This window comes from Balaenoptera borealis (genome assembly GCF_965194805.1).
Source record: "Balaenoptera borealis genome assembly, chromosome: X".
Lineage (NCBI taxonomy): Eukaryota > Metazoa > Chordata > Mammalia > Artiodactyla > Balaenopteridae > Balaenoptera > Balaenoptera borealis.
Genome location: NC_138881.1, coordinates 51302527 through 51327909, shown reverse-complemented (window position 1 = coordinate 51327909; position 25383 = coordinate 51302527). Strand labels below are relative to the sequence as shown.

The 25383-nt window shown below is 42.0% G+C and overlaps 1 protein-coding gene across 9 annotated transcripts in view; it reads left to right on the top strand.

Annotated features, from left to right (window-relative positions):
- Positions 1 to 25383, top strand: part of ARHGEF9 (Cdc42 guanine nucleotide exchange factor 9) — a 231232-nt gene that overhangs the window by 44848 nt on the left and 161001 nt on the right. For 5 of the 9 annotated variants that reach the window (XM_082376655.1, XM_082376649.1, XM_082376651.1 and 2 more), the window contains exon 2: positions 7645 to 7824. The exons of 2 other annotated variants lie outside the window; for them this stretch is intronic. In XM_082376655.1, the coding sequence (XP_082232781.1) occupies positions 7645 to 7824 (180 nt within the window). Of the gene's footprint in view, positions 1 to 283; positions 5490 to 7532; positions 7551 to 7644; positions 7825 to 25383 lie in introns of those variants that run through there. 2 more of the 9 variants (XM_082376654.1, XM_082376653.1) reach the window with 2 other exon arrangements.

Here is a 25383-nt window from a genome sequence, read left to right as displayed (position 1 = left end):
TGCAGATGTTTTAGATTTACTGTTCACAAGTGTACACTCTGGAGAATAACACCCTGGTTGATAACTTGAATAACTCCACATTGTCTAATATCTTCTTCTTATCCTAGGTAGAAATTAGTGAAAGAGTCAAGGGAGAGAAAATACAGGCTGGAGTCATCAGGGACAGGATTAAGGAGCAGGTGGGCCAAGATCCTACGGCAAGGAAGAGGCAGCATAGCTCCAGTGTCCCTACACTTAACCATGGCCAAAGGAATGGCTGAATCAGAGGCACAGAGGTAGGAGCTATCTGCCTGCAAGAGACTCAGTTTGACTAGAGTGGAAGGTCCCTGCCAGGTTCAAGACAAGGATTGGATCCATAGATGGGGCTAGATTAAGGAGAACTTTGAGAGATTGACAGTAGAGAGTTATTGAGGCTTCTTGAGCATGGATAGTGGCACCAGCAAAGAAGTTTTGAGAAGTACAATTATTGAGTAGCTTGAGGAGGAAAGAGACCTGTGAGTAGCAGGAAGGCCAGTTGGGAGGCAACTTGAGGTGATAAGGGACAGACCTAGAATAAGGCATTGAAAAAGAAGATAAAAGGTTATATCTGAGAGAGATACATGTAGAAGAAAGAAACAGCACACCCAGAAAAGTTATCAGAAATAGGAAAAATGAGGAAGGAGGGGAATGAGGCCTTATTATGAGTTTTACATATGTTTTATTGGAGGCAGTAGCAGGCCCCCAGAGAAATGTGGAACAGGTAGTGGGAACTATGGAACTGGAGGTACTAAGAGCTGATGTCATGAGAAAGATGATTTATCTGAGGAGCTACATGGAGAGAACAAAGAGTAAATGTCCCCATTGACTTTTGAATAGGGCAGTCAAGGGCTAAAGTGGGAAACCCATTCCTCAGTTTTCCCAGCCAGTCTGACTGGCCTGTGCTTTAATGTGTCACTAACAATGCCTGAGTGACTTATATTCAAGAAGGGACTAGTCAGTGCCAAGTTCTCATTTTCCTGAGTAGAGAGCAAAGAAAGCATACTGTCAAGCACAAAGATGGGTGAGAAGAAATAAGCTGCAATAATGAAATTCCTGTCCTCTGCAAAGCTCATGTGTTACCCTCAATAGAAAGCTAGGGCTGGAAAGGACTTGAGAAGTCATCTATTTGATTCAAGTCTGTAACTTGATGGATAAAGAAACTGAGACAGGTAAATGGACCTATCCAAGATGATTCAATGAGTTACTGGCAGAGCTTCCTCCAGTAGCCAGTCTTTTGGTACCTCCCCGCTGTTGTTGGAACAGTCTGGTTTACACCTTTCCAGAAGTGGGTGAGATTGTTGTCCTTGAACACTTTGGGCAAGATAACCAGAGTCTGTTTACAAGGCCATATGAAAAGGACATCTAGTTTATTCAGGAGAGAGAATAAAATCCCAGCCTATTTTAGATGTGCTTAAAGGGAACAAAGGAAGGATTCTTGCTCTTGTCCATGCCTAGCTGTTGAGGGAGGGGACCTTCTGAGAGGATGGGGGCAGGTACCAACTGAGAAAACCTTATAGAAAGGCAAAACTCCTTCATACCCCTCCTTGTCCCCTTGTGAAGCTTCTCAAAAGGCAGGCCTGGCTCAGCTACTTTCATGGCAACTGGAACATATGCTATTCTGAACAACACTTTTTTTTTAACCTTTCCCTCTTCTGCTTCTTGCCATTAAAATTCTAGTATTTCTGGCAGCCACCGAGGCTAATTAAACAACTATTTTGGGGGTGGTATTGCTCAGCTAGAGGGCAAGAATATGAAGGGGAAGGCAAGTGGTACAGCTCTGGAAAACTGGTGAGGGCTTTATTTCTGTGTTGGCAAGGCCTGGCATTGGGAATGCTCCTTACATGACCCAAAATACCCATTCTCAGACATACCAACCACTGAGGAATGCCTCCTAGACAGGCAGGGAGCCCGACCTGTGGGGGTGGCATGGGGATCCTTGGGAGAATGAGGCATCAGGATAGGCACGGGTAAAGCCTAGGCTAGAAAGATTCTCTAGGGCAGTGGTACACCAAGTATGATCCCTGAACCAGCATCGTAGGCATCCCCTGGGAACATGTCTGAAATGCAAGTTCTCAAGCCGCACTTCAGACCTACTGAATAAGAGACTCATGGGGCCTAGCAATCTGTGTTTTAACAAGCTTTCTAGAGGATTGAGAACTACTGCTTTAGATCATTCACAGGGTGGGCTGGTCTCCTTGGAGAGAGAAACCAGCTGGGAGAACTCTCTCCCTGCTATCTTGGCAGGTAGCGTTGGGGATTGGCAAAAACAAACCTATACAATAAGCTCAACTAGAGATTCAAATCTGCTCTACCACCTACTAACTGGGTAACTGTGGGCTACTTGGTAATAGCACAGGTTATCTTCAGTAAAAATGGGGATGTTAATGCTTACCTTGGAGAGCCATAGAGACTAAGATGACAAAAGAAAGTCTCTTACCCAATGCCTGGCATATGTTTTCAACAAGTGTAAGTTTCTCTTCCTCCCTCCTTCCCTTTCTTTCTCCCTGTTTTACTTCCTTCCTCCCTTCTTCCTTGCCTTCTTTCCTTCCTCCTGAAAGGGCCCACTGGACACTCCAAGTTAACTGTAGGCACATTCCTCATTGTTGATCAGAGACCAGCCTGAGAGATCAAACTCCCAATGCCTACAGGGTATAGTGATCATATTTCCAGGTTAAAAGTCAGGGCACATGGGTCTGATAACAGATGTGTCTATTTGTAGGACAATGAGATAGAATATTTGAAATTAGAATTCCTGGGAAATATAGGTAAAAGGAAATTGGATATCATTCCTTCTTTAAGAATTATATCAGTATTATGACTCTTCCCCCTCTTTATCTTCTTATTCATGTCCAAAATTGTCTTTGGTTTGGGGATGCAGAACACTGTATGTCCCACTCACTGGTAAGTCTGAGCAAGAACCAACCTATATTTAGTCCTGTACTCGAAATGCCCTGAGGATTGGAAATTATTTTAGAAGTCACATCAGCACTGTCCCAAGGCCAAGAGCTATTTGGGTACCTTGCTGGAGTAACCCAGTACCACCTCCTGGCTTTATGTTGGGCTTGCAAGATGAAGAAGTTGGGATAGTTGGGAAATTAGGGATTTGAGGGGGATGATAAACCAGTTATAAACAAGAAATAAAGAACTTAAGCCTTGATATAGCCACTCCCAAATGGACTTTTCTTGGCTTTCTTCCTCTTATAGGTAACTCTGTACTATTTGATAATTTGATCAGCTCCTGCTACTCGAAACTCTTGTCCTTGATTTTTATGAGATTGCACCCCTTGGTATCCTAAGTGTGTTCTGACAGCTCCATTTTGGTTTGTTTCTCTGGCTCCTCCTCTCTTCCTTGCCTCCCATTATTATTTTCCTACTTTTCTGGCCTTCTTTCTTAGCACTTTCTTCCAGGGCAAACTTCCTTGGTTTCTACAATTTCTTCTGGGCCATTGACTCCCAAACCTGTATAACTATCTCCCCTGATCTCTCTTGAACTTCAAATCTACCTGCATGTCCTGCTGGCCCCCAACATTCAGCATATTAAAGAGAAAACTTGTCATCTCTTCTCCCCCTCCAAAACCAGCATTTCCTCATAACTTACCCTCATGCCTTAATGATCACACTTAAGATTGAACTCCCTCTACCAAATCAACTTTGACCTCCTCCTTTTCCTCAAAGGAGATCTAAATACCTTCAAACATGTCTCCAGTCCACCTTTCTAGCTGCCCTTCAATCCCACTCTTCCCAGCCCTTTCCAAACTCCACTACCTATTTACCATCAAATTTCCCATAGCCTTCACCTTTGAGACTTTACTCTGCCTAACATGCCTTTCTTGTTCCCTACTCTGTAACAATCCTACCCATTCTTTAAGGCCTATTTCAGTGCCCCATAAAACTGTTTTATTAGAGTCCAATAGCCACACATGATCCTTCCTCTGAAGTCTTGTACTAGGCCAGAGTATACCAGGCACTGTATGAGGCACTATACATCCAGAACTCAGTTCACCTTCTCTACAATTCTCCCTGTGAGGCAGGTATTAATATCCCCATTTTGCATATGAAGAAACTGAAACCAAGGGTTGTATAGCTTGAAAGTCTCGTCCATAGCTTTTGTGATATTGTACTCCTTACATGCTGACAGTTCCATTTTGGTTTATTTATGTGGCTCCTCTTGTACTCCTCACCTCCCATTGTCACTGCTACTTTCTAAAGTAGCAAAGCCCAGAATTGAAGCTAGGTTTGCTTGCCCTTAACCACCTTTGCATACTACTTGAAGGGCATTCACTGTTGGTACCCAAAGGGCCCTTGATCTTCAGGTAAGGACTGTGGCTGAATCACAGTAAGCAGATCCCTGCACACAGTGGGAACGCACTCAATGAGTGTTGGGTGGAAAATGGATGAGCAAAGTCATATTTATGAAAAATTGTAGCAAGTTAAAAAATCCTGTATACAAAGGGGAGATTTAAAACCAATTTCCAGCAGCCCAAATTTAAAACATCTCAGAGGATAGGGGAAGAACATTCCCTTATTCCTGCTTGCGTTTGTGACTAGAGAACACAGGAGCCCTATACAGCTACCAGCCCCTTCTGGATTGCCCTTCTCTCATTATCTGCACACACATCTGTCAATTCTTGGTTCAGTGTCTTACAGCTTGTGAATCAGGTGGGGGTGTAGAATTATCCTCACTTAACAGATGAAGAAAATGAGACTCAGAGGCAGCATAGTTTATAAGAGCAGAGGCTCTATAAGAGCCAGACTGTGCCTGCATTTGAATTATGACTTAAGTACTTATTGGCTCTTTGAATTTGGGCAAATTATTTAATCTCTCGGAGCTTCAGTTTCCTCGTCTGTAGGATAGGGATAATAATAGTATTTCCTCAAAGGGTTGCTGTGAGGATTAAATGAGTTGATGTGTGTAAAGTGCTTAGAATAGTGCCTTACATATACTTAGTGCTCTATATTAGCTAATATTATCATCTTTATCATCCCTTCTTTAGCAAGGTCTTAAATCCAAGCGTTCTTTTTCCACCTTCTCTATCTATGGTGTTATGTTGGGGAAAAAATGGTTCACTAGGCTGGCCATCTGGTGACCTTAGGCAAGTCACTCCTGCTATATTACACCTGATCGATAAAATGAGGGATTAAGGGTGATGATCTTTGAAGTGCTGCCTAGTTCTGTCGTTGATTCCAAGTAGGCAGTGACAACAGGCTTGCCAGTTGGTTTGTGGCCACTGGGTCCTATCCAGGGATTGGCCTTGTCCAGGGCATAGCTGGACTTTGTGACCTGAGTGCCCAGGCAGGTCAACTGGACTAAATGGGGACAAGAGTGAGCCAACTTCTGCTGGGAGAATCCAAGCATGGAGTCCCTCAAAAGAAGACTGCACTGTAGAAAAAGTACAGGCAGTGGAATCAGCCAGAACTGGGACTAGGGTAATTCAAACAGCATCACAGATATAGTCCTGAGCAGAGCATTGGTAAGTGATGCCAAGATACTCTTTGACCCTTGATAAAAAGTCAATGATATATCTTTAGACTATAAGCCCTCATGGTGCTCTGAGTTGGGGCTGTATGTGCTTATCGAGCTCTAGCAGCACCCTGTTGGTACCCATCTTTGGCAGGAGATGGGAGACTTCTCTGTAAATACTTATTTTATTGAGGCCAGTGACCAGCAATTCTTCTTCTCCACTGAGGCCAGAACAAGAAGATATTGACTTTTAGTGTAATTGGAAGAAAGCAAGTTCAACATATAAATGAATCTCCTCTTAGTCAGGGGCACCAGTGACTGAAGATGGCTGTCCACATCTCTTTCTTTGGGGTTGAAGAATGGAGCCATCTGGTTTATGATATTATGAATGGAGTTCTGTGAGTTCATTATAGCTTATTAGTAAACATTGGTAGTATGGCATGATAGGTATTAGTGCATATACAGTCAGAAGACTGAGCTCCATAATTTATTACATGTGTGATTGGCCAAAGGACCAGGTCACCACTCTGAGCCTCAGTTTCCTTATCTTTAAAATATGGGTAATAGTGAGATCCAGCTCATCAGTAAGGATCAAGTGATGCAGTAGATGTGAAAACACTTTGTGAACAGTAAAGCATGAGGTACTTTAAAGGCGGTATTATAAAAGGTCCTATTTGAAATCTCTTTTACATCCAAGCTGAGGAGCTCTCTCTATGCCTTCTATAGAAGGCACAGTGGCTAGACCCCTGAGCGATGAAGGATGCCTCATGCAGGAGCTAACCAACAGAATGCCCTAACTAAGTCAAAAGCTCAGTGTGTGTGTTTTTTCCTGTGTGTGATGTGTTATGCATTAATATCATGACCATAGGGTTATTCTCTGGCTGGTATGTTGGAAGGCAGACCTGTGTGAGAGGATGCATGTTCCATATTCTGTCTCTGTTATCTTTAAATTGTTTTGACTTGGGTCTTGTGGAGCCATAATTGCCTTGGGGTCCTTCCTCAAAGTAGGCTGATGGAAAAGATGACTTCTAGAGGACATGTTCAGCAATTCAGTTCTGGGGAGGGAATGTTTGAGTCCTTTGCCTGACAGGCCATATGTTCTCTATTCTGGAAATTGTTCCTCCAAATGCCAGAAAGATTGACCCATACAGGCTGGAACCAGTTGGGGGAAAAAGAAGAATACATAACACAGTGGTCAGGATGGTAGCCAGAGAGAAACTAACTATTCCCCCACACCCATCCTCATCACTGTGCTTAGACAAGTGTCATGAACATATGTATGTGTATGTTTATGTGGCAGTGGCATAGATGTCTGCCTCGTGCTATGTGGAGCCAAGTCCTGCTGGCCACAAATTCTGATGACCAAGGTTAGGCTCTGTGCATAGCCCCTGCCTTGCTGAGTGAAACTGAGCTTACCCCTTAACTTGCTTATAGCTCAGTTTTGCCATCTATCAGATGCAGAAGTCAACCAAGATTCCCTGTGTATCTTACAGGGTGGTTGTTTAAATCACTGAACGAATCTGTGACAATGTCGAGTTTCTTGGGAGCAAGGCATCACAGAACGCCATATTCTTTCATACCTATGAACACATGACCTCTCTGGATAACATCATGTGTGGGTGAGAGCAGGAGGCTGCAGGACTGGGGTCCATCATATGTGAGGAATGCCGTGGTCTGTAACTTCTGAGGGTGGGGTACAGTAGGATTAAATAACGTATCACCAACTCTGAATTGGACAGTTCCAAAGAAGAAGAAGAAAGGGGGAGGAGCACAGAGAATTTATAGCAAATATGCTCGAGCCTCATTTTAGCCATTGGTTTCAGACTCTCCACCCATTCCAGATCCAGGGCTGCCTCGAAGTACCAAGGAGAGATGGATTGGAGCTTTTTCTTCTCTAGGGAAGGAGATCTTGAGTAGGGATAAAATCATGAGGCCTGTGTAGTCCATATACACATTCTGGGTCATTCTACCCACTGGCTAATGGAGAGTTGATAGTATTATTTGTCTTGTAGTCCAGTGGAGCTTGCTCTCCCAATGTCATCTCCATCACCCTACCCTTCATCACTAATATGTGAGTTTTTCCATAAGTAGTAGAGATTTGGGGAGGGGGGCAAGTAAGGTAGCTAGATATGTGGACTGAACACATTCTTATTTTGTCTCCTAAGCTGATCACTGGAGATTCCATCGTTAGTGCTGAGGCAGTATGGGATCACGTCACCATGGCCAACCGGGAGTTGGCATTTAAGGCTGGCGACGTCATCAAAGTCTTGGATGCTTCCAACAAGGATTGGTGGTGGGGCCAGATCGACGATGAGGAGGGATGGTTTCCTGCCAGCTTTGTGAGGGTGAGTGTCAGCCTTCACTCTCCTCTCCTGTCTCCTTGGCTACTTGTCCCTGGCCTCCCTCTCACCAGCCCTTGTTCTCCTTCTCCTTCCCCTTCTTGTGGCTCCTCACATTTTTCCCCGTGTGTTTGGTCACCTACCAAGGGCCTGGGCTTCCTTTAATCTTTGCCCTTCTAGTTTTGAGACTTTTTTTTCTCCTGTTTATTTTAACAATCCCCACCTCCTGCCTCCCACCTTCTACCCACTGTGACTTTGCACAAATCACTTCCCTTTTTGCCTTGATGGTTTTGAAGACGCTTTTAACTCTATATTGCTGGGAAATTTTACCTTTCTTATCTCTTTTCTGCTTTCCTTCTTTTCCTTGCCTCCTCTTTTTTTATCCTTTCTTTTTATAGATCTCTTCCCACCCTCTTTCTCCCCTCCCCACTCCTTTCTGCTTCCTTTGCCTCCTTTCTCTCATTTAGGGAAGTGTGAACACCCCTGCGTGTTGTCTTATGATTGTCTACAGCTGTGAATGTAAGAGTCTGGGCTCCCTACCCTCCCAGGGGTTGGAGTTTACTCATTGCAAATCTTACTTTTTGCAAGGTGGCTGGGAACTAAGATGTGTCCAGGGTGGGAAGCAGGCAGCTTGATAGGGTTGGCAAGGCCTTGGCCCCTTTGACATTGTACCATGAAAAACCTGGCCGTTGAAAGAAGGGGTTCTTGGGAAGGGGCTCCTTAGCAGTTTCCACTTCCTCTGGGTCACCCACTGGCAGGATGCTAATGGGGAAAGAACACTGGCCTGGTGTTCCAGCTCTTGGCCGTCCTTGGAGTTATGAGCTAGAATCAGCTGTTTGGCAATTGTGAGCTCTGATTTTCCCCATATGCAAAATGGTGTTGGCAATTATTTCATGACAGGGGATATCACAGTGAATTAAATAATGTACATTAAAACAGATTTGTGGCAATACAAGTACCAAAGCCACATCAGGATGTCTTATGATCATCCTTACCACAGCCTATCATCTTTTGTTAGTTTCTTTTGTAATATAAGACTGAAGTCCTGACCCCAAACAAAAGATCAGAGTGGCTTGGGCCCTTGGAGAATGAAGGGTCTCAGGATAAGAAGGATAGAAGTGTGACATGAAGGAAGGAGCGGGGCATTTGGAATCAGATAATCTGAGATGCAGATGCAGTTTCAGCTTTACTACCTCCTAGCTCTATGGCTTTTGGCAAGACTTTTATCTTTCCTGAGCCTTATTTCCTCATCTGAAAAATAGGAATAGCAGGCTTTTTATGAGGATTAAATGAGATCACTATGTGAGTAAAGAATCTGACACAGTGCTTGGCACGTAGTGGGTACTTAGCAAATGGTAACTTGCTTTATCATTATCATTATCCTCATCATCACCACCGTCACCTCCACCTTATTAACTCCAATAAGGTCTATGTATCAAGGCTGGTCATAGTGGTTGAAAGAGGCCTCCTTTCTTGGAGGGCTGCAAATGTAGGAAGCACTGTTATCCAGTTAGAGCAATTTAGGTGAGGGCACTGCTCAGAAGCAAGGAGGTAGACAAAATAGCCTCTTATCCCCTCTATCCTGAGAATTTCTTGATGAAATATCCAGTCCTTTTTCCTCTACCTATATGGAGTCTTCCTTCAGAGTTTCCACATGCTGTGTGTCCCAGCTCAGCTTTGTTGGTTGATGAACTGGGTCCCAGGGGTAGTTAGAAAGAACACATCAATAACCATGGGCCTTTGGAACTAACATGAGACGCCATACACAGACAGCTTGTGTGTCTTAGGCTGACAGCCCCCCCTTTAAAAGAAGGATTAAACTGCACCCAGTGACAAAATCACCCAAATCTGCATGTATTTCACCTACAGTGAAATGTCATTTTTATAATAAACTGTAATTAAAGGGGTGGGACAAAATATTGAGCAAGGCAGAATGACCCCAGGAGGTGAATGACAGAACCAAGCTTCAGAATATCAATGAACTGGCATTGATTTTCCTACATGCAAGTCCAGGAGGAGTGTTTCTCCAAGCACACAGCCCCAGCAGCCTGTTGGATGGGCTGAAGCTGACCTTTGAGAAGACCACTGGCTGAGCCAGGCATGCATAGTATAGAGTCTGGCCTAGTGGTTCTCAATTCTGGCTGCACAATGAAATAATTCACTTGGGTATCTTAAAAAAAAAAAAAACCCAAACACTAAAACCCAGGCTCTAGGCTAGTTAAATCAGAGTCTTTGATGTTGAGAACGATTTGGCCTAGGCCAGTACAGTCCAATAGAAATATAATGTGAGGGACTTCCCTGGTGGTCCAGTGGTTAAGACTCTGTGCTACCAATTCAGGGGCCCGGGTTCGATCTCTGGTCATGGAATTAGATCCCACATGCTGCAGCTAAGAGCCCTCATGCTGCAACTAAAGATCCCACATGCCACAATGAAGATCCTGCATGCCTCAACTAAGACCCACACAGCCAAATAAAATAAATAAATAAATAAATAAATTTTTTTTTAAAAAGAAATATAATGTGAGCTACAAATGCAAACCTCAAATATAATTTAAAAATTTTTAGTAGCCACACTAAAAAAAGTTAAAAAGATACAGTGAAATTAATTTAATGTATTTTACTTAACCTAATATATCTAAAATATTATGATACAATATCATATTATCACTATAAATTTTTTAATAATATATTTTACTAAGTCTTTGAAATCTGATGTGTATTCTATACACATCTCAATTCACACTTGTCACATTCCAAGTGTTCATTAGCCATATGTGGCTAGTTGCTACTGTATCAGATAGCAAATATCTAGACTGAGGACTGTGACAGTAGACCAGGAGCATTAATGACAGAGCCTAAATCATAAGTTAGAGCTCCAATATTCTATTATACCAGCTCCAATATTCTATTATATTATATTCTATTTTACCAGTGTTTATTCTTTGAGAAACTAAGATAGCATTCCATGTTGCCTCAGATTGTATTCAGAATGAGCATTTGATCATTGCAAAACTTTTTTTAAAGTAATAGTTGAATGGTCTTCAGATCTCTAAAGGAGAGTAACATGCAACCTTAGTGGCCAGCTGTTGTGGTGTCACCAGTAAAAAGAAATGGGGTTAGACTGTTGCATGAATGATGTGAAAATTGACTCCAAGTTAGACCTTTCAATTCTCATGAATGAGCATTTATGTGTAGGTTTACATTTCTGGTAAGATTGTGTGTTCCTCAAGGAACTGAATGATGGAAGTTATGTAGGCTCTTTTCTAGTAGGTATTTAAAAGTAGAATTACTATTTCCATTCTTCTACACTGATTTTGGTTGAGGGTAGAGTGGTATTGTGCAAGCAGTGCTAGGTATATTAGAAAATGAGAGACCTGAGTTCTAGTTTGGCTCTCTCAAACATTTGACATATGATCATTGGCTTTTAGTTTCTCCTTCACCTCTGAAGCATTCTCTAGAATCTATTCAAGCTCTGACAATGTCTAGGTAGGACATAGCGATGAGTCATACTGAACTATTGAATCTTCATTAGTACTGATGTTATTGGTAGGTAGATAGGTGGTTTCCTGAGATGCTGTACCTCTATGTTGTATAGTTCCCTTGTTTATCCAGACTCATCCTGAGCTAAGATTCAGTAGCTCCTTGAGAATATCATCCTTAGGTTATTTGGCATATAACATGAAAGTACAATGGCAAAGAAAAGACTTTCCTCCTAACTCTATACCAACCGGACACCTTTGTGGATCACTGGACCAAATTGGTCACTGACATAGTGGAGCATCTCCATTTCCTATCTGGAAGACTCATTGCTGTGTGAACATCCCAGCCCTAGGATGGATAATCCAGGATGCTTAATGCTGTTCTATCCAAGCTAGCTGTACCTGTTGTTAATCAGGTTTAAAACCAATGTGGAATCTGAGAAACCCAGATTCTTGCCTCAGTCTGCTGACTATGCAGCTTGAGCAGCTTCCTGTACATCTTTGAAGCCCAGTTTTATTCCTTGTAAAATGGGGATAATTAAGTCTTGTAAAAAAATCCTTTGTAACCTGAGGTATGCTGGATACCTGTAAATAGGAAGTGTGATACCACTTTGGCTTCTGTACAAGAAATTGCTGGGTTTATGTGTCTTCTATTCAGTCAAATATCTGCCTCTCCTGTTGTTCAGAATTTCATTCTGTATGTATATACATGTATGTGTGTGTGTTCTCAAAGTCTCTTTCTTCTGTACTTGGAATATGACTTCACAAGAGCAATGCAGGAGTTGATTTACCTTCCCAGCAATTGGTCAGGTTAAGTGAATTACAGCTTGCTGAACGTTAATCCTCACATCTAACTGTTGACATCTTCAGCTGCTTTCCTGGGCCGGTTTCCCCTCTGGGAGCTGAGAGCAGACTGCTGGGATATGATTGTGTCTCTAAGTAGAAAATCCCATCCCTGTGGTGGCCCTCTTTTCGCATGCTGGGCCCTAACTCCAAATCATTCAGGTCCATTTCTTTTATCACCATGTAAAAATTGGCCTTTGTTCTGACTTTGGGCCATGGCCTGGGGACAGCTTACTGCCCACTTGAGGGCAGGCTCTGTACAGAATACATGACAACCTGCTATTGTCTGTGGTAGGTGAGGCCTGAGTGACAAGGCATGGGTTTATTCAGAAAATAAAGAGCCTACTCAGATGCCATCAGAACGTATTTTCCTTGTTTCTTCAAATTCTAGATTTCCCTGGTTTCTGGACTACATGGATGCAGGAGATAAAAGGATGAGCTAATCAGGTCATTACCATCATTCCTTACAGTTGTGCAGATTAGATGTAACAGAGATTAAACCTCTACTGTTCATAGAGAAGCCCACTGCTCCAGAGTGTTACTTGGCTTTTAATTATATAGTATCTCTTTTTGGTTGCACTTGGGGAAAGTTTTTCACGTGTATGAAACCCTAGACTCACAGTAGATTTACAGCTGGAAAGACCCATCTTGGCCAGGAGTAGCTGACTTAGATGTTTACAGGGCCAGGCCGGTAACTTACATGAGTAAAGCAGTCTGGTACTAGGGTTAAGTGGGAGCCTGTGTCCAAATGGGAAATCTATGCCCTATATAAAGGGAGCAAAAGTGACTTGGATGGTTCTCATTGGTGGAATAGGTTATAGGAAGTAGGGAAGTCCAGTGAACTCAGATCTTCCAGATTTTTCAAGAAAAGCCAGGAATGGGATTTTATTCATATTTTTAAAATGTTGACCAGTAATTCACATTTTTAAAAGAAACACTGTGACGAATAAACTGAACATATCAGCAGGCTAAATTGTAACCCCAGCTTGTGACCACTGCTCATCCTAATTTCTTCATTTTATAAATCCTGAGGAAACATAGGCTCAGAGAATGCAAGTGACTTTCTCACTCATGTAGGGAATTAGTAACAAAGCTAGGACTTGAACCCAGGCCTCCTGAATCTTACTTAAGACAGGCGATTTAAAGTCTTTGTCTAGTAAGTACAATGTCTGGACTTCTTCAGGTATGGTTTCTGTCAGTTTACTGTTTTCCTATGAATGGGCCATAATTTCCTGTTTCTTTGTATGCCTTATAATTTTTTATTGAAAACTGGGCATTTTGAATATTATAGTGTGATAACTCTGGAAATAAGATTCTCCTCCTTCCCCAGAGTTTGTTGCTGTTGTTTGTTGAGGGATACAGTTGTCCATTTGTTTACTGACTTTTCCAAATCTTTTGTTTTTTTTGCAAAGACTGCATTCTTTGTCATGTGTGGTCATGGAAATCTCTGTTCCATTATGTCATTGGTCAGCCAGTGACCTGACAGAGATTGCTTTTAAATACTTGGAGCCAAAACAAACAAACTACTATCCTGGTCTTTGCAAGTTGGCTCAGAGCTGGGGCATTCCTTCAGCACTAATCCAGGCTGCCCACAACTCTGCCTTAGTCTTCTTCTCCTACTCTCCTGATTTCATGGAACCTGCAGATCCTCCAGAAGTGCAAGCCTACAATCCGTTCAGGCTTTTTCTGAGCATGCATCTGGTCCAGGGCATGTGTGTTGCACTCTGACTTCCTCGGTATGCACAGTGGCCCTTCTAAGTCTTTATTCTCCCAAGAAACTTTTTCCTCAGTCTCATCCTTCTTGTGGTATTGGATTCATTTGCTGCTTGCCCCTTCTACCATCCCTTGCCCTGGGTGGACATGGGCAGTATATGTCTTTAAGTCTTTCGACAGAGGCAGTCACAACCTCTAAAGCCACTTTAGCCTTAGGGGGTAAGGGTACAAGACAAAGGCCAGTCTCTGTGCCTAGCCCTCAAGGACCAAACAGATCAAAACACACAGCCACAACATTTTAAAAACAAGGTCTTTAGTCCCTTGGCATCGGCAACCTGCAGGAGGAATGTGGGCCACCTTTCTCTTAGCTGCTGGGGAGTCAGGAATGGTAGACAAATTAGCAAAAATGCTTCAAAATTCTCTTAACAAATTTTAGCCATTCTTTTCTGCATCAAGAGGGATAACTTGGAAGATTGGGATTGACATATACACACTGCCATATATAAAATAGATAACTAATAAGGACCTACTGTATAGCACAGGGAACTCTACTCAGTACTCTGTAATGACCTATATGGGAAAAGAACCTAGAACAGAGTGGATGCATGTATATGTATAACTGATGAACTTTGCTGTACACCTGAAACTAACACAACATTGTAAATCAACTATACTCCAATAAAAATTTTTTATAAAAGGGTTTCTTGGTTCCTATAAGTTTTGGATTAGGTTCCAGAATTCTGAAAAAGTTGGTCTGTCAGTCTTTGCCAGCTAAAGTTTGTTTCAGTAGAGGGCCTGATTCTTTGTGCATCCTAATCTGCCACTTTTAGTGATGTTACCCCCTCCTGAATCTTAATCCTGTGCTTTCTGGGCTACAGAACAGTCAGGAAAAGGTATGCATGGGCTGCTAACAAGACTGTTAACACTTGAGGACCTACCTCCCCTTTCAGGTTAATGGCAACTGTGTTTTGATTTCTTGAGATGAGTTCAGATGTGCCAGCCCTTGTTTATCCATTCAAGCTTCAGGTGGACAAAGACCTCTAGCCTTAACCATCTATGCAGAAAGTCTTATTTGTGACACTAGAGTTGACTCATTACAGGATCTGTGAATTGAGGATGACATTAGCAGGGAGGACCTTTCTCCCTGGATTACAGAAATTTCTCTCCTTCATACTAGAGTTTCAAATGGCATTATTAACACTCATTTGCATTCACATGATCCATCTTAATGGCTTCTCACTATGTACACACTTTGGATGACATTATCCAGTACATCCTTTGTCTAATTGGCGGGGAATTTTTTTTTTTTTTTAATATGGAGTCACCCAGCTCAGAGATAACCTTAAATCTGGCTGGTGCCTGACCCAGGTGATTTCCTCCATATTCAAGTAGGTCACCCTGTAGGTCTCTCTCAGAATCCCCAAATTGAAAACAACCATGAGGGTCATATAGTCTATCCCCCAGCCTCCAGGCAGGACTATAATTAAACTATCCTGGAGTTTGGCGAACCTGGCTGGCATCTGTCAGCAAAGCCTAAACTACTTCCTTGTTTAAAGCTGTTAGCCCTTATGTTGTAGTCTAAGCCAATTTCTTGAAACATGTTGCTTTTTGCACTAGGCAGATGATATTTAAGAGCTGGCACCAGTAGAAGTCACTCTGAATTGTTCTCTTCATGATGGAGCTTTCCTTCCAAGGCCTTGCTGTTGATCCATAACATGAATTGGAAATTTGGTTGGCTGCCTGAGTTTAAGACTATGATCTGAGGCCTAGGGTCTGTTTTTCTCTGTGTAGCTAACCCCTAGGTTCATTTAAGGATCAGTTTGGGCCTCCCTGGTACCATGTCTACACTATCTTGGTGATCTTGATGACTTGAGGAGAGGAAGACCATGATTGATTGAGTGCTTGGAGATAAGGTCTTTTTCTGAGGCTCTTTGGGAAGTATGAAATTTTGGAAAATCATGATAATTGTGTATATATATATTTGTATATGTATATATTTCTTTTTCTGTCATTATAGATGTCATTATGAGTCAGGGTAAACCTCTTATCTTTTTCTTCTTATTATTACTACTGCTGTTACTATCTCCTTACCAGTATTTACTAATCTGTGAACAAAAGTGACTGTCCAGCACTTAGCAAAGCTACATCCTTGAGCCAGGTAGACAAGGGCTGAGGGTATCTGGCATCTCGAGAGGCCTCCTCCCAGGAACCTTGTCCTGCTTATTAGAGAGTCACCATAAAAACCATACTCAGATGCCCATGGGTCTCTTTTTTGGTTTTCAGAAGTGAGTCTTCTCTGAAGAACTTGATTTGGGAATGCCTTAGTGCTGAATGAGAGAATTGACATTTTTTGCTTTAATTCTGTTCCCAGAATGAGTTTGACCCCTCAGATTAACTCAAGGTGGTCATTTCTGGAGGACATGAAGACTGGTTGCCAATCTCTAGGATATGAGCCACAGGGCAAAGGGTCTGAGGGCTCAGGCCTTGTGTGTACCATTCCCGTTAGAGATCCAGCCAGCAATGGAGTCTGATACCTCCTGGCCTAAATACAAATAGATACCATTGCCTTTCAGAGACATTTTCTCTTCTACAATAGGACAGGGACAAAGCAAAGTAGGCCGGGACCTTAAGCAAGAAACCAGACTCCCTCACTGAGAATGGTATTCTCTGAGTATGGTGGACTGGAGTGATCAGTTGAGCATGTCAGTACTTAGGTTAGGGGACCTAAAACTATCCTCCCCTTGCCTTGACTAGGATTAGAACTCAGATCCAGTGAGATCTGAGTTGCAAGGTGACCTTTGTTGAGCCTTTTGCCTTAGAGGAGTGAAAGAGTAGGTGAATGATGCTAAGAGGGCAGGAGAGGCATATGAATAGGGAGCTTTGGCCAGAAATTTTTCTAGCCTTTTAAGATTGGGCGGCCCTTCTCTGTTGGAAATGTGCTATGTAGGTGTATCAAAGATCAGTTTGTGTTTGTTGAACAGGAGGAATTCTCTGTGAAGGAATAGAGAATGATAGGGCTCCTTGGGGATAGAGGGAGGAAACACTTGAGAGATTACCACACAAGAAGAACACAGTGAAGGTAGCAGGAGCATTGGGCTGGGAAGTCAGAGATCTGAGTTTTAGTGCCAGCTCTGCTGCTTATTCTCTCGGGGATGTCAGGCAGGGACCTTTCTTTTCTGGGCCTCAGTCTTAAGGAACAATTCAGGGAGTTGGACCAGGTGGTTTCTAAAGGCCCTGTCTGCACCAGTTTGAGCTTCTTCCATGATTCTATAACCAAGATCATCTGTGTTTAAGTGCCTGCATCCAGTCAGAATAGTATATCAAATTGGTTTGATGGAGCTTTCTAGTGGAGAAGAAAGGATTTGCCTTTGCACTACAGCTATTGAGTAGAGGGTGGTAACACCCCATCCCCAGGTGGTAAGGCTGTTTCTGTGAGGCACCAGCCAGTGGGTACCACCAGGAAGATGACACAAGGTTGTGTGAAGAAGCAGTTCAGCTCAGAAGCTGTGTCCTCCTGTCCTTTGAGCAGCTACACTCTAAATTAAGAGACAGTTTGTTTTTGACCTCTACAGAGCTACCTGTGTCAATTGAGTAGGGAGATTCCTGAGGTGTAAATATCCAGGCCCCAGGCTCATCTCCTTAAATATGTCTCTCCCACTATTTCTCTGAAGCCAGGATGCTCTTTATTGGGAATCAGAGCCTTTCATTTTATCTTAGGTTTTTAAATTTTTAAAATTTATATTGGAGTATAGTTGATTTATGATGTTGTGTTAGTTTCAGGTGTACAGCAAAGTGAATCAGTTATACATATACATATATCTACTCTTTTTTTTTAGATTCGTTTCCCATATAGGCCATTACAGAGTATTGAATAGAGTTCCCTGTGCTATACAGCAGGTTCTTCTATTTTATATATAGTAGTGTGTATATGTCAATCCCAATCTCCCAATTTATCCCTCTCCCCTCATCCCCTGGTAACCATAAGTTTTCTACATCCATGACTCTACTTCTGTTTTGTAAATGAGTTCATTTGTACCCCTTTTTTTTAGATCCCACATATAAGCAGTATCATATGATATTTGTCTTTTTCTGTCTGACTTACTTCACTCAGTATGAGAATCTCTAGGTCAATCCATGTGGCTGCAAATGGCATTATTTTGTTCTTTTTTTATGGCTGAGTAGTACTGCACTGTACATATGTACCACATCTTCTTTATCCATTCATCTATTGATGGGCATTTAGGTTGTTTCCATATCCTGGCTAGTGTAAATAGTGCTGCAATGAACACTGGGGTGCATGAATCTTTTTGAATTATGGTATATGCCCAGGAGTGGGATTTCTGGGTCATATAGTAGTTCTATTTTTAGTTTTTTAAGGAACCTCCATACTGTTCTCCATAGTGGCTGTACCAATTTACATTCCCACCAACAGTGCAAGAAGGTTCCCTTTTCTCCACACCCTCTCCAGTATTTATTATTTGTAGATTTTTGGATGATGGCCATTCTTACTGGTGTGAGGTAGTACCTCATTGTAGTTTTGATTTACATTTCTCTAATAATTAGCGATGTTGAGCATCTTTTCATATGCTTTTCGGCCATCTGTATGTCTTCTTTAGAGAAATGTCTATTTAGATCTTCCACCCATTTTTTGACTGGGTTATTTGTTTTTTGATATTGAGCTGCATGAGCTGTTTGTATATTTTGGAGATTAATCCAATATCAAAAAACAAATAATCCGATTAATCGCCTTTCATTTTATAATTACAACTTTGCTTTAGGATCCAGACTCCAGAGAAGAGAGGAGAAGGCTTCAGCCTATTCATACTGCAGTGTTAATGATTGATATCAAACTTTTGCCTGGGAATGATTTGGAGGAGAGAAGGGACCATGAAGGAAGCAAGGAAATGAAGTAAGCGAAACCAAAAACCAAAAACAAACAAACAAAAAAAAAACGGTAGATAGGGGAAAAAGGTGGAAAGAAACACAAAATACCATGGAAAAGGAGAGAGCTGCAAACACACGTACTTAGCACCTCCATTTGCTTGGAGCTAGCTGGTCCTCCACAGGGACTTCATGCCCCTTAGGAAGTATTTTGAATTCTAGGGGACGGGCCTGAGAATCAGATAGAACTGACTTCACATCTTATATCCAAGTACTTTTGAGCAGTGTGATCTTTAAAATAATTTCTTCATATCTTTGAACCTTTTATTTTTCTCACCTGTAAAACGGGGCAGTGAGCCCTGATATTCCTTAAATATCGGACCCTGATATTTGAATAGCATGCTACAGTTTGATATGGCACTGTTTTCCCTCTCTCATATAGAGAGTTCTAAGGCTAGTAGAGCAGGACAGAGAGGTTATAGCTGAAAACCAGAGCAAAGAGAGACTATCTTCTCCAGAGACCCAGGTCACTTAGAGTAGTACCTAAAGCCTGAGCTTCTTGGGGCTCACAATCCAGTGCCTTCTGCATTCCCCATGACCATTGTGGGGCTCAAAAGAGCTAGTTCATGTGAAAGGACTTTAGCAACTCTGAAGTCTATGCCCCCATGAGAGATTAGACTTGCTTTTACCCTGAGGGAAGCTTGAAGATTGGGTTGGCTTTCTTAAAGGGGAGAGACCACAAGTAAGGCAGAGGGTCAGATCAGTGAAGAAGGAAGCTACCGAGTAAAGGAATGCCCCTGGTACTGTCAAGGCCACCTGCTCATGATAGCTTGGCCCTGGCAGTTCTCTTTTGGCTCTTATTTGTCCTCCAGTTCCAGTTCCAAGATGACAGGATTCTTAGATCCTACTTACTGATGGCAAGTTTCCGGACTGGCCTAGGGCCAAAGTACCCCCGGCTAAGAACAAGGTTTGTTGGCAATATTATCTAGGCTGCTAGTCTCCAGACCTCTTTATGACTCTGCAAGGGCCAGCCTCTCCCTTACTTGACTTCCACAGAGGGATCTGGAAACATCTTAGAGTAGCTGTGAAATCTCCAAGTATACCAAGTTTGGCTTTAGAGTGTACCTGTTTCTCTCTTATCTTCCCTTCTCTTACTTGGTCTTACCAATCTTCAGTTATTGAAACAACTTGTTCTCCAGAGCAGTGCATCTGGTCAGGTGAGCTGCTGTCCCAAGTAAGTACCAAACTCAGGTGCAGGCTGGGTTGGGACCACAATATGCCAGGACTAGGGTGAGCACTGAATCTCTGCCAGCCTCAAAGAGCTAGAATTCTAACCCCTGGGCGGCACTTACTGGTTCAAGATGGGGCTGCCTCCCTTAGGTTCTTGCATTGACTGACTGAACTCAGAACACTCAATAGTCATGAGATGCCATCCAAGGGAGTTATATAACATAGGGACAACTGACCAAACCATTCTCTTCCCTTTGGACTTTATTATTTTTCTAAGAGCTTTACTTCTAGCCTCCATTTCTCTTTCTTGATTGGGGCAGATTGGAGACTATTCCCTGCCTCATTCCCCTACCCCATCCACAAATACAACCCTCCAGCTTTGGAACAGAAACAACTAGAGCTGACAGGCAGATTCACTTAGATTAATTTCTGTTTCCTCACATAAGACATTGGACTGACATGGCTGTCTTTGGATGAGGTATTAAGGCATTGAGAGGAAAGCTGAAGGTAGGATTTTTTATATAACAGAACATCTAAAGTGGCACATCTAAGGTGCTTTCCCCTTGATCCTTCTGTAGGGATGGTGCTGGAGAAGGCAAAACCAAAGCCTATCATAATTTCAGGTGACTTCCTTAAAGGTGAAAGGAAGGCCTTTTCTACCTCATAAATGGCCAGTTTTCTTGTTTCACTTTGCTTTTTTCCCCTCTTTGCTGGTAGAAGATGCAATTATACAAGGAGAAATCCATTTGAGGTGGCGGGGGCCTGGAGTTCTTTGTTAAAAATAGTTGAAGAAGACATTTGGGGTAACTAACTTTCCTACCTCTCCTTTCCTTCCACCACCACCACTTCACAACCACCCACCCCACCACCCACCCACTGCCCCCCGCCCAGCAGCAGAAGACCTAGAAGATGAAATTGCCCCTAAACAGTAAAATAACTTCATCAGCTTTCTTGGCTTCGCTAAATACAAGATAGGAACTGAATAATGACAGGGACAGAGGGTGGGGGATGGGGGAGTAGAGTGAGCCCACGGGGAAGGGAAGAGGAGGGAAGGAGAGGGAAGGGATGGAAAGGGAAAGAGGGAAAGAAAGTCTGGAAGTATTTTCATCACTCTCAGCATTACTGCTATTACTACCAAGTGTTTTTCGAGCCCCTCCTTACTACCAGACTCTCCACAGTTCTAGCAAAGCTCAATTAAAAAGAATATTTCCCCAGCCTGGAATCACATCCTCTCATTATTTTTACTAGCTAAACAGATGTCATAATGAAGAAACCTGTTTTTTATGATAATTCCTTTCATTAGTTAAGGACTTTCTTTAAACCTTTATGAAATCACTTGACATATCCTGTCTCACAAAAGCCTCCCATCATTAGCCCTTCTCATCCCCATTGCAGACAGGAGATGAGGGAACTGAGGCTCCAAGATGGGACATGACCTATCTAAGGTTCTGTAGCAAGTTAAAGTCGCAGAGCAGAACCAGATCTCTAAATTAGCCCTTCAGGTTGTTAGCTCAATGTTGTTTCTGTGACACCACATTGCCTACTAGGAGTTTTTGCTGTTTGAAGATGCTTGTAAACAGGATTTTCTTTTAAACAGCATAAATATTCTCCCTGAATCTCACTTGTACTAATAATATGTCTTATGAGCCTTTTATTTGCTAACATGGATCATCAATGAAAAGCCTTCAGCATCAGTATGTTATCAGTGTATTGTTCTTATTAAGGCTCTAAGAGTCATTCTCTGTGACCCTTGGTCCCTGGGCCCTGGGCCCTGCATAAGGAAGGTCATTCTGGCTTAAGTTTGTGTTTGATTGGACTTTGTTGGATTGGATCCAGCCAAAAGGCCTGGATTTGTTGATTCTTCTTAAAATGGCCTGTGAGCAGTTGTTGTTGACTCACATAGCCAGGAAATTTTATGTCTTGGGGAGATTTTAAAAGTCATCTAGTTCAGCCTCCTTGCTGATGTTTGAATGCGCCTAAAATATCCCTGCTTCCCAAGTGGTCATTCAGTCTCTGCTTTTATACCTCCACTGTTAGGTAGCTTCCTACATCTTCAGACCACTGGTTGTAGTACAGGACAGTTCTGAGAGAGTTTGTCCTTAGGTTGAACTGAAATCTGTCTTGCTAGAACTCCTACTCATGAGAAGGTATAAGTGGCTAAGAGCACTAGCTCTGCAGATAATCTTTCTGGATTAAAATCATAGCCTTCCCATTTATTAACAATAATGTAGGTATGGGCAAGTCACATGTACTTTCTGTGTTTCAGTGACCTCATCTGGAATTTGATGATATAATAGTACCTACCTCATTAAGTTGTTGTGAGAACTAAACAGAATTATGCAAGAAAAGTACTGATAGTAGGTTCTGACACATTAGGAAGTACTCAATAATAATATTCATGATACTAGTAGCAAACTTTCAGTATTAATAGTAGAAGTAGTGTCCTTGTTATACCCCCCCATCCCCTGGGAATACACTGACCCTCTACTCTATCTGCAGCCTTTCAAAGTTCTGCAGCGTGAGATGAGGTCTGCTAAGCCTCTATTGTTCTCCAGGCCTCTGGGCTTTCATCCTGTCCCCTGCATCAGCTTCCTGCTACTCTTAAGTATGTGTAGCTACACTGAGACCATTTGGGCACTCAAGGCTCTGTTCCACCCCATTCAGCCACTTGTGTGAGGACATGGGCTACATGGAAGCCTGGACATGTTGATACTGCCAGACTCTCAAAGCTAACTAATGAGCCTGCCAAATATGTAACTATACTTTCTTGGCTGCTCTGGCTTCTACCAATAGGCATAATAATGTTACTGGGGCTGTACCTCAGCAGTTAGCCCTCATTTATTACAGAATAAATAGTGGAACACTTTGCTATACATCTTTTGTACGATGTATTACAGAAAAGAACCATAATATTAGACCTGTAAATTCTGCCCATTAGTCCAGATCTTTAGTTGTTTTGATAAGCTTATTAAGGTAGTGGAGCTTGGGCCTGAGGCCCATGTGTGAAGTAGAATCATGCCCATGTTCAGTTACATATTAGGTAAGCATAGCTTACTGTTATGAGCACATTTAATAATGGTGTTACATATGAGACAGGGCCAGCAGTATCCCTGAAGTTGCAGTACAGTCAGATAAACTTAAACTGAGGCCAGGTCCTAGAAGTTCCCCTTCCCATGTGTGTTGGGATTGGCTGAGGGTGTGAGATGAGTGAGGACCCTTCCAACTGTACACACTGGGGGAAGGTACAGCCCAGTAGGGAGAGTGCAGTGTCAGTAGGCTGCAGACAGAGGGTGGATTTGTTGCCATGGCAAGTGGTTGGTATTAGTGGGTCCAGCATAGAGTTGTTGGCTGTGCTCCAATAAGGTGACTGGGAATCCAGAGGCAGGCAGTGTGCAATGAACTAATAATGGTTTTCTCATCTGTAGAATAAAGTGCTTAGTTGTAAATTCATTCCTCCAACAGATGATCATCAAGTAGCTACTGAGGAGGTACAGAAGTACTTTAGAACTGGAGCCCATCCTACAAGAGTGTGATAGTAGATATGAAAACGTATACAGGAGGAAAATGACTTGCTTAAGTTCTGTGACCTTAGTCAAGTCCTTTCTCTTTCCCAGGTCTCAGTTTTCTCCCCTAGAAGATGGAGAGGTTAGACTAGATAAACTCCAAGAACCCTTCTAATCAATACTCTATACTTTTTAATATTGACGTAAAATACACATAACCATTTTAAAGTGTACATAAAATACCATTTTAAAGTGTACAGCTCAGTGCATTTAGGATGCTGTAAAACCATCACCACTATCTAGTTCCAGAAATTTTTCATCACCCCCAAAAGAAACCCATACCCATTAGCAGTCATTCCCCATTCCTCCCTCGCCACAGCCCCTGGACTCTATAACATTTGTACACGGGTCAGCTGGTGAAAGGCAGAGGATTGTTAAGGGATGTGGTTCAGTAGTTCAGCAGTAGGAAGGAAGAGGCATATAAGTAGCCACAGGAGAATACTTCAGCCTGGATAGGGACTAGAAGAGGTTAGAAATACAAGGCAGATATTGCAGGAGAACCCTAAACAAGGAGCAGGCCAGATTTGGGGCACTGGTACGGTTCTACAGGATCAGATAGTGAGTGAGACCCTACCGGTAGAGTAGCAAGTGGTATAGCCTAGACAACATAACACGTCTGACTCCAAAGCCAGTATTTTGCCAGGTCACCACCCTGAAATAGCTTTTCTGAATGTCTGTCAAATATTGTGACCTTTATGGGAGATGAGTAGATTTCAGAGAAAAGTGAACTTCTAAAGGTTCTGGCAGAGTCAGTTAATATCTATACATCTACACATTACTTGTTGGTTATTCATCCGCCTCCCTCCCCATCCCTAGGGCACAGGGCCCTGCACACAATAGTTTAGAAGTAAATTCTGGGTGATTTGATTTAACTGATCCAAGTATTCCTTTTGTGGCTATTTGACTAATACAAACCTAAATTCTATCAAGGTCTAAGCAGGTGATGAGCCCATGAAAATAAACACAAGGAGAAGACTTAGGGGTAGAGTGGAAGTATAGTTGGTGTCAGAGGCATCTAGGTTTTTCTGGTAACAGTTATACTATTAAATACAGATTTGAATATATACATATTGAATATTATACTGTTTAAATTCTTTAAAACATTTAAGAGTATCTACTTAATTTGACTTGAAAATTTTTAAACATTTTTTTAAAAATTATTTTTGAAAAATAAAAATTGTATATATTTAAGGTATACAACATGAGGTACTGATATACGTAGACATTGTGAAGTGACTATTACCTATAGTTAACTCTTTTTTTTCTGGTAAGAACACTTGAGATCTACTCTCAGCAAATCTGTGAGAGTATATATATATCACATTTTCTCTATCCATTCATCTATCGACTGACATTTATATTGTTTCCATATCTTGGTTACTTTGACTAAAGCTGTATTGAACATGGAACTGCAGATTTCTCTTTGAGATAGGGATTTTGTATCCCTTGGAAATATACCCAGAAGTTCTATTCTTAATTTTCTGAGTTACTGCGAATCTGTTTTCCATGACTGTGCCAATTTACATTCCCACCAAAAGGGCTCCCTTTTCTCCACATCCTTACCAACACTTGTTATCTTTTGACTTTTTGGTAATAGCTTTCCTAACATGTGTGAGGTGATATCTTGTCATGGTATTGATTTTCACTTCCCTGATGATTAGTGATGTTGAGCATCTTTTTTTATACCTGTTGACCATTTGTATGTTTTCTTTGGAAAAATATCTATTCACGTTCTATGCCCATTTTAAAATCAGGCTATTTGTGGTTTTGCCTTTGAGTTGTATTGAGTTACTTATATATGTTGGATATTAACCCATTATGAGATATATTTTCTCCCATTACATAGGTTTCCTTTT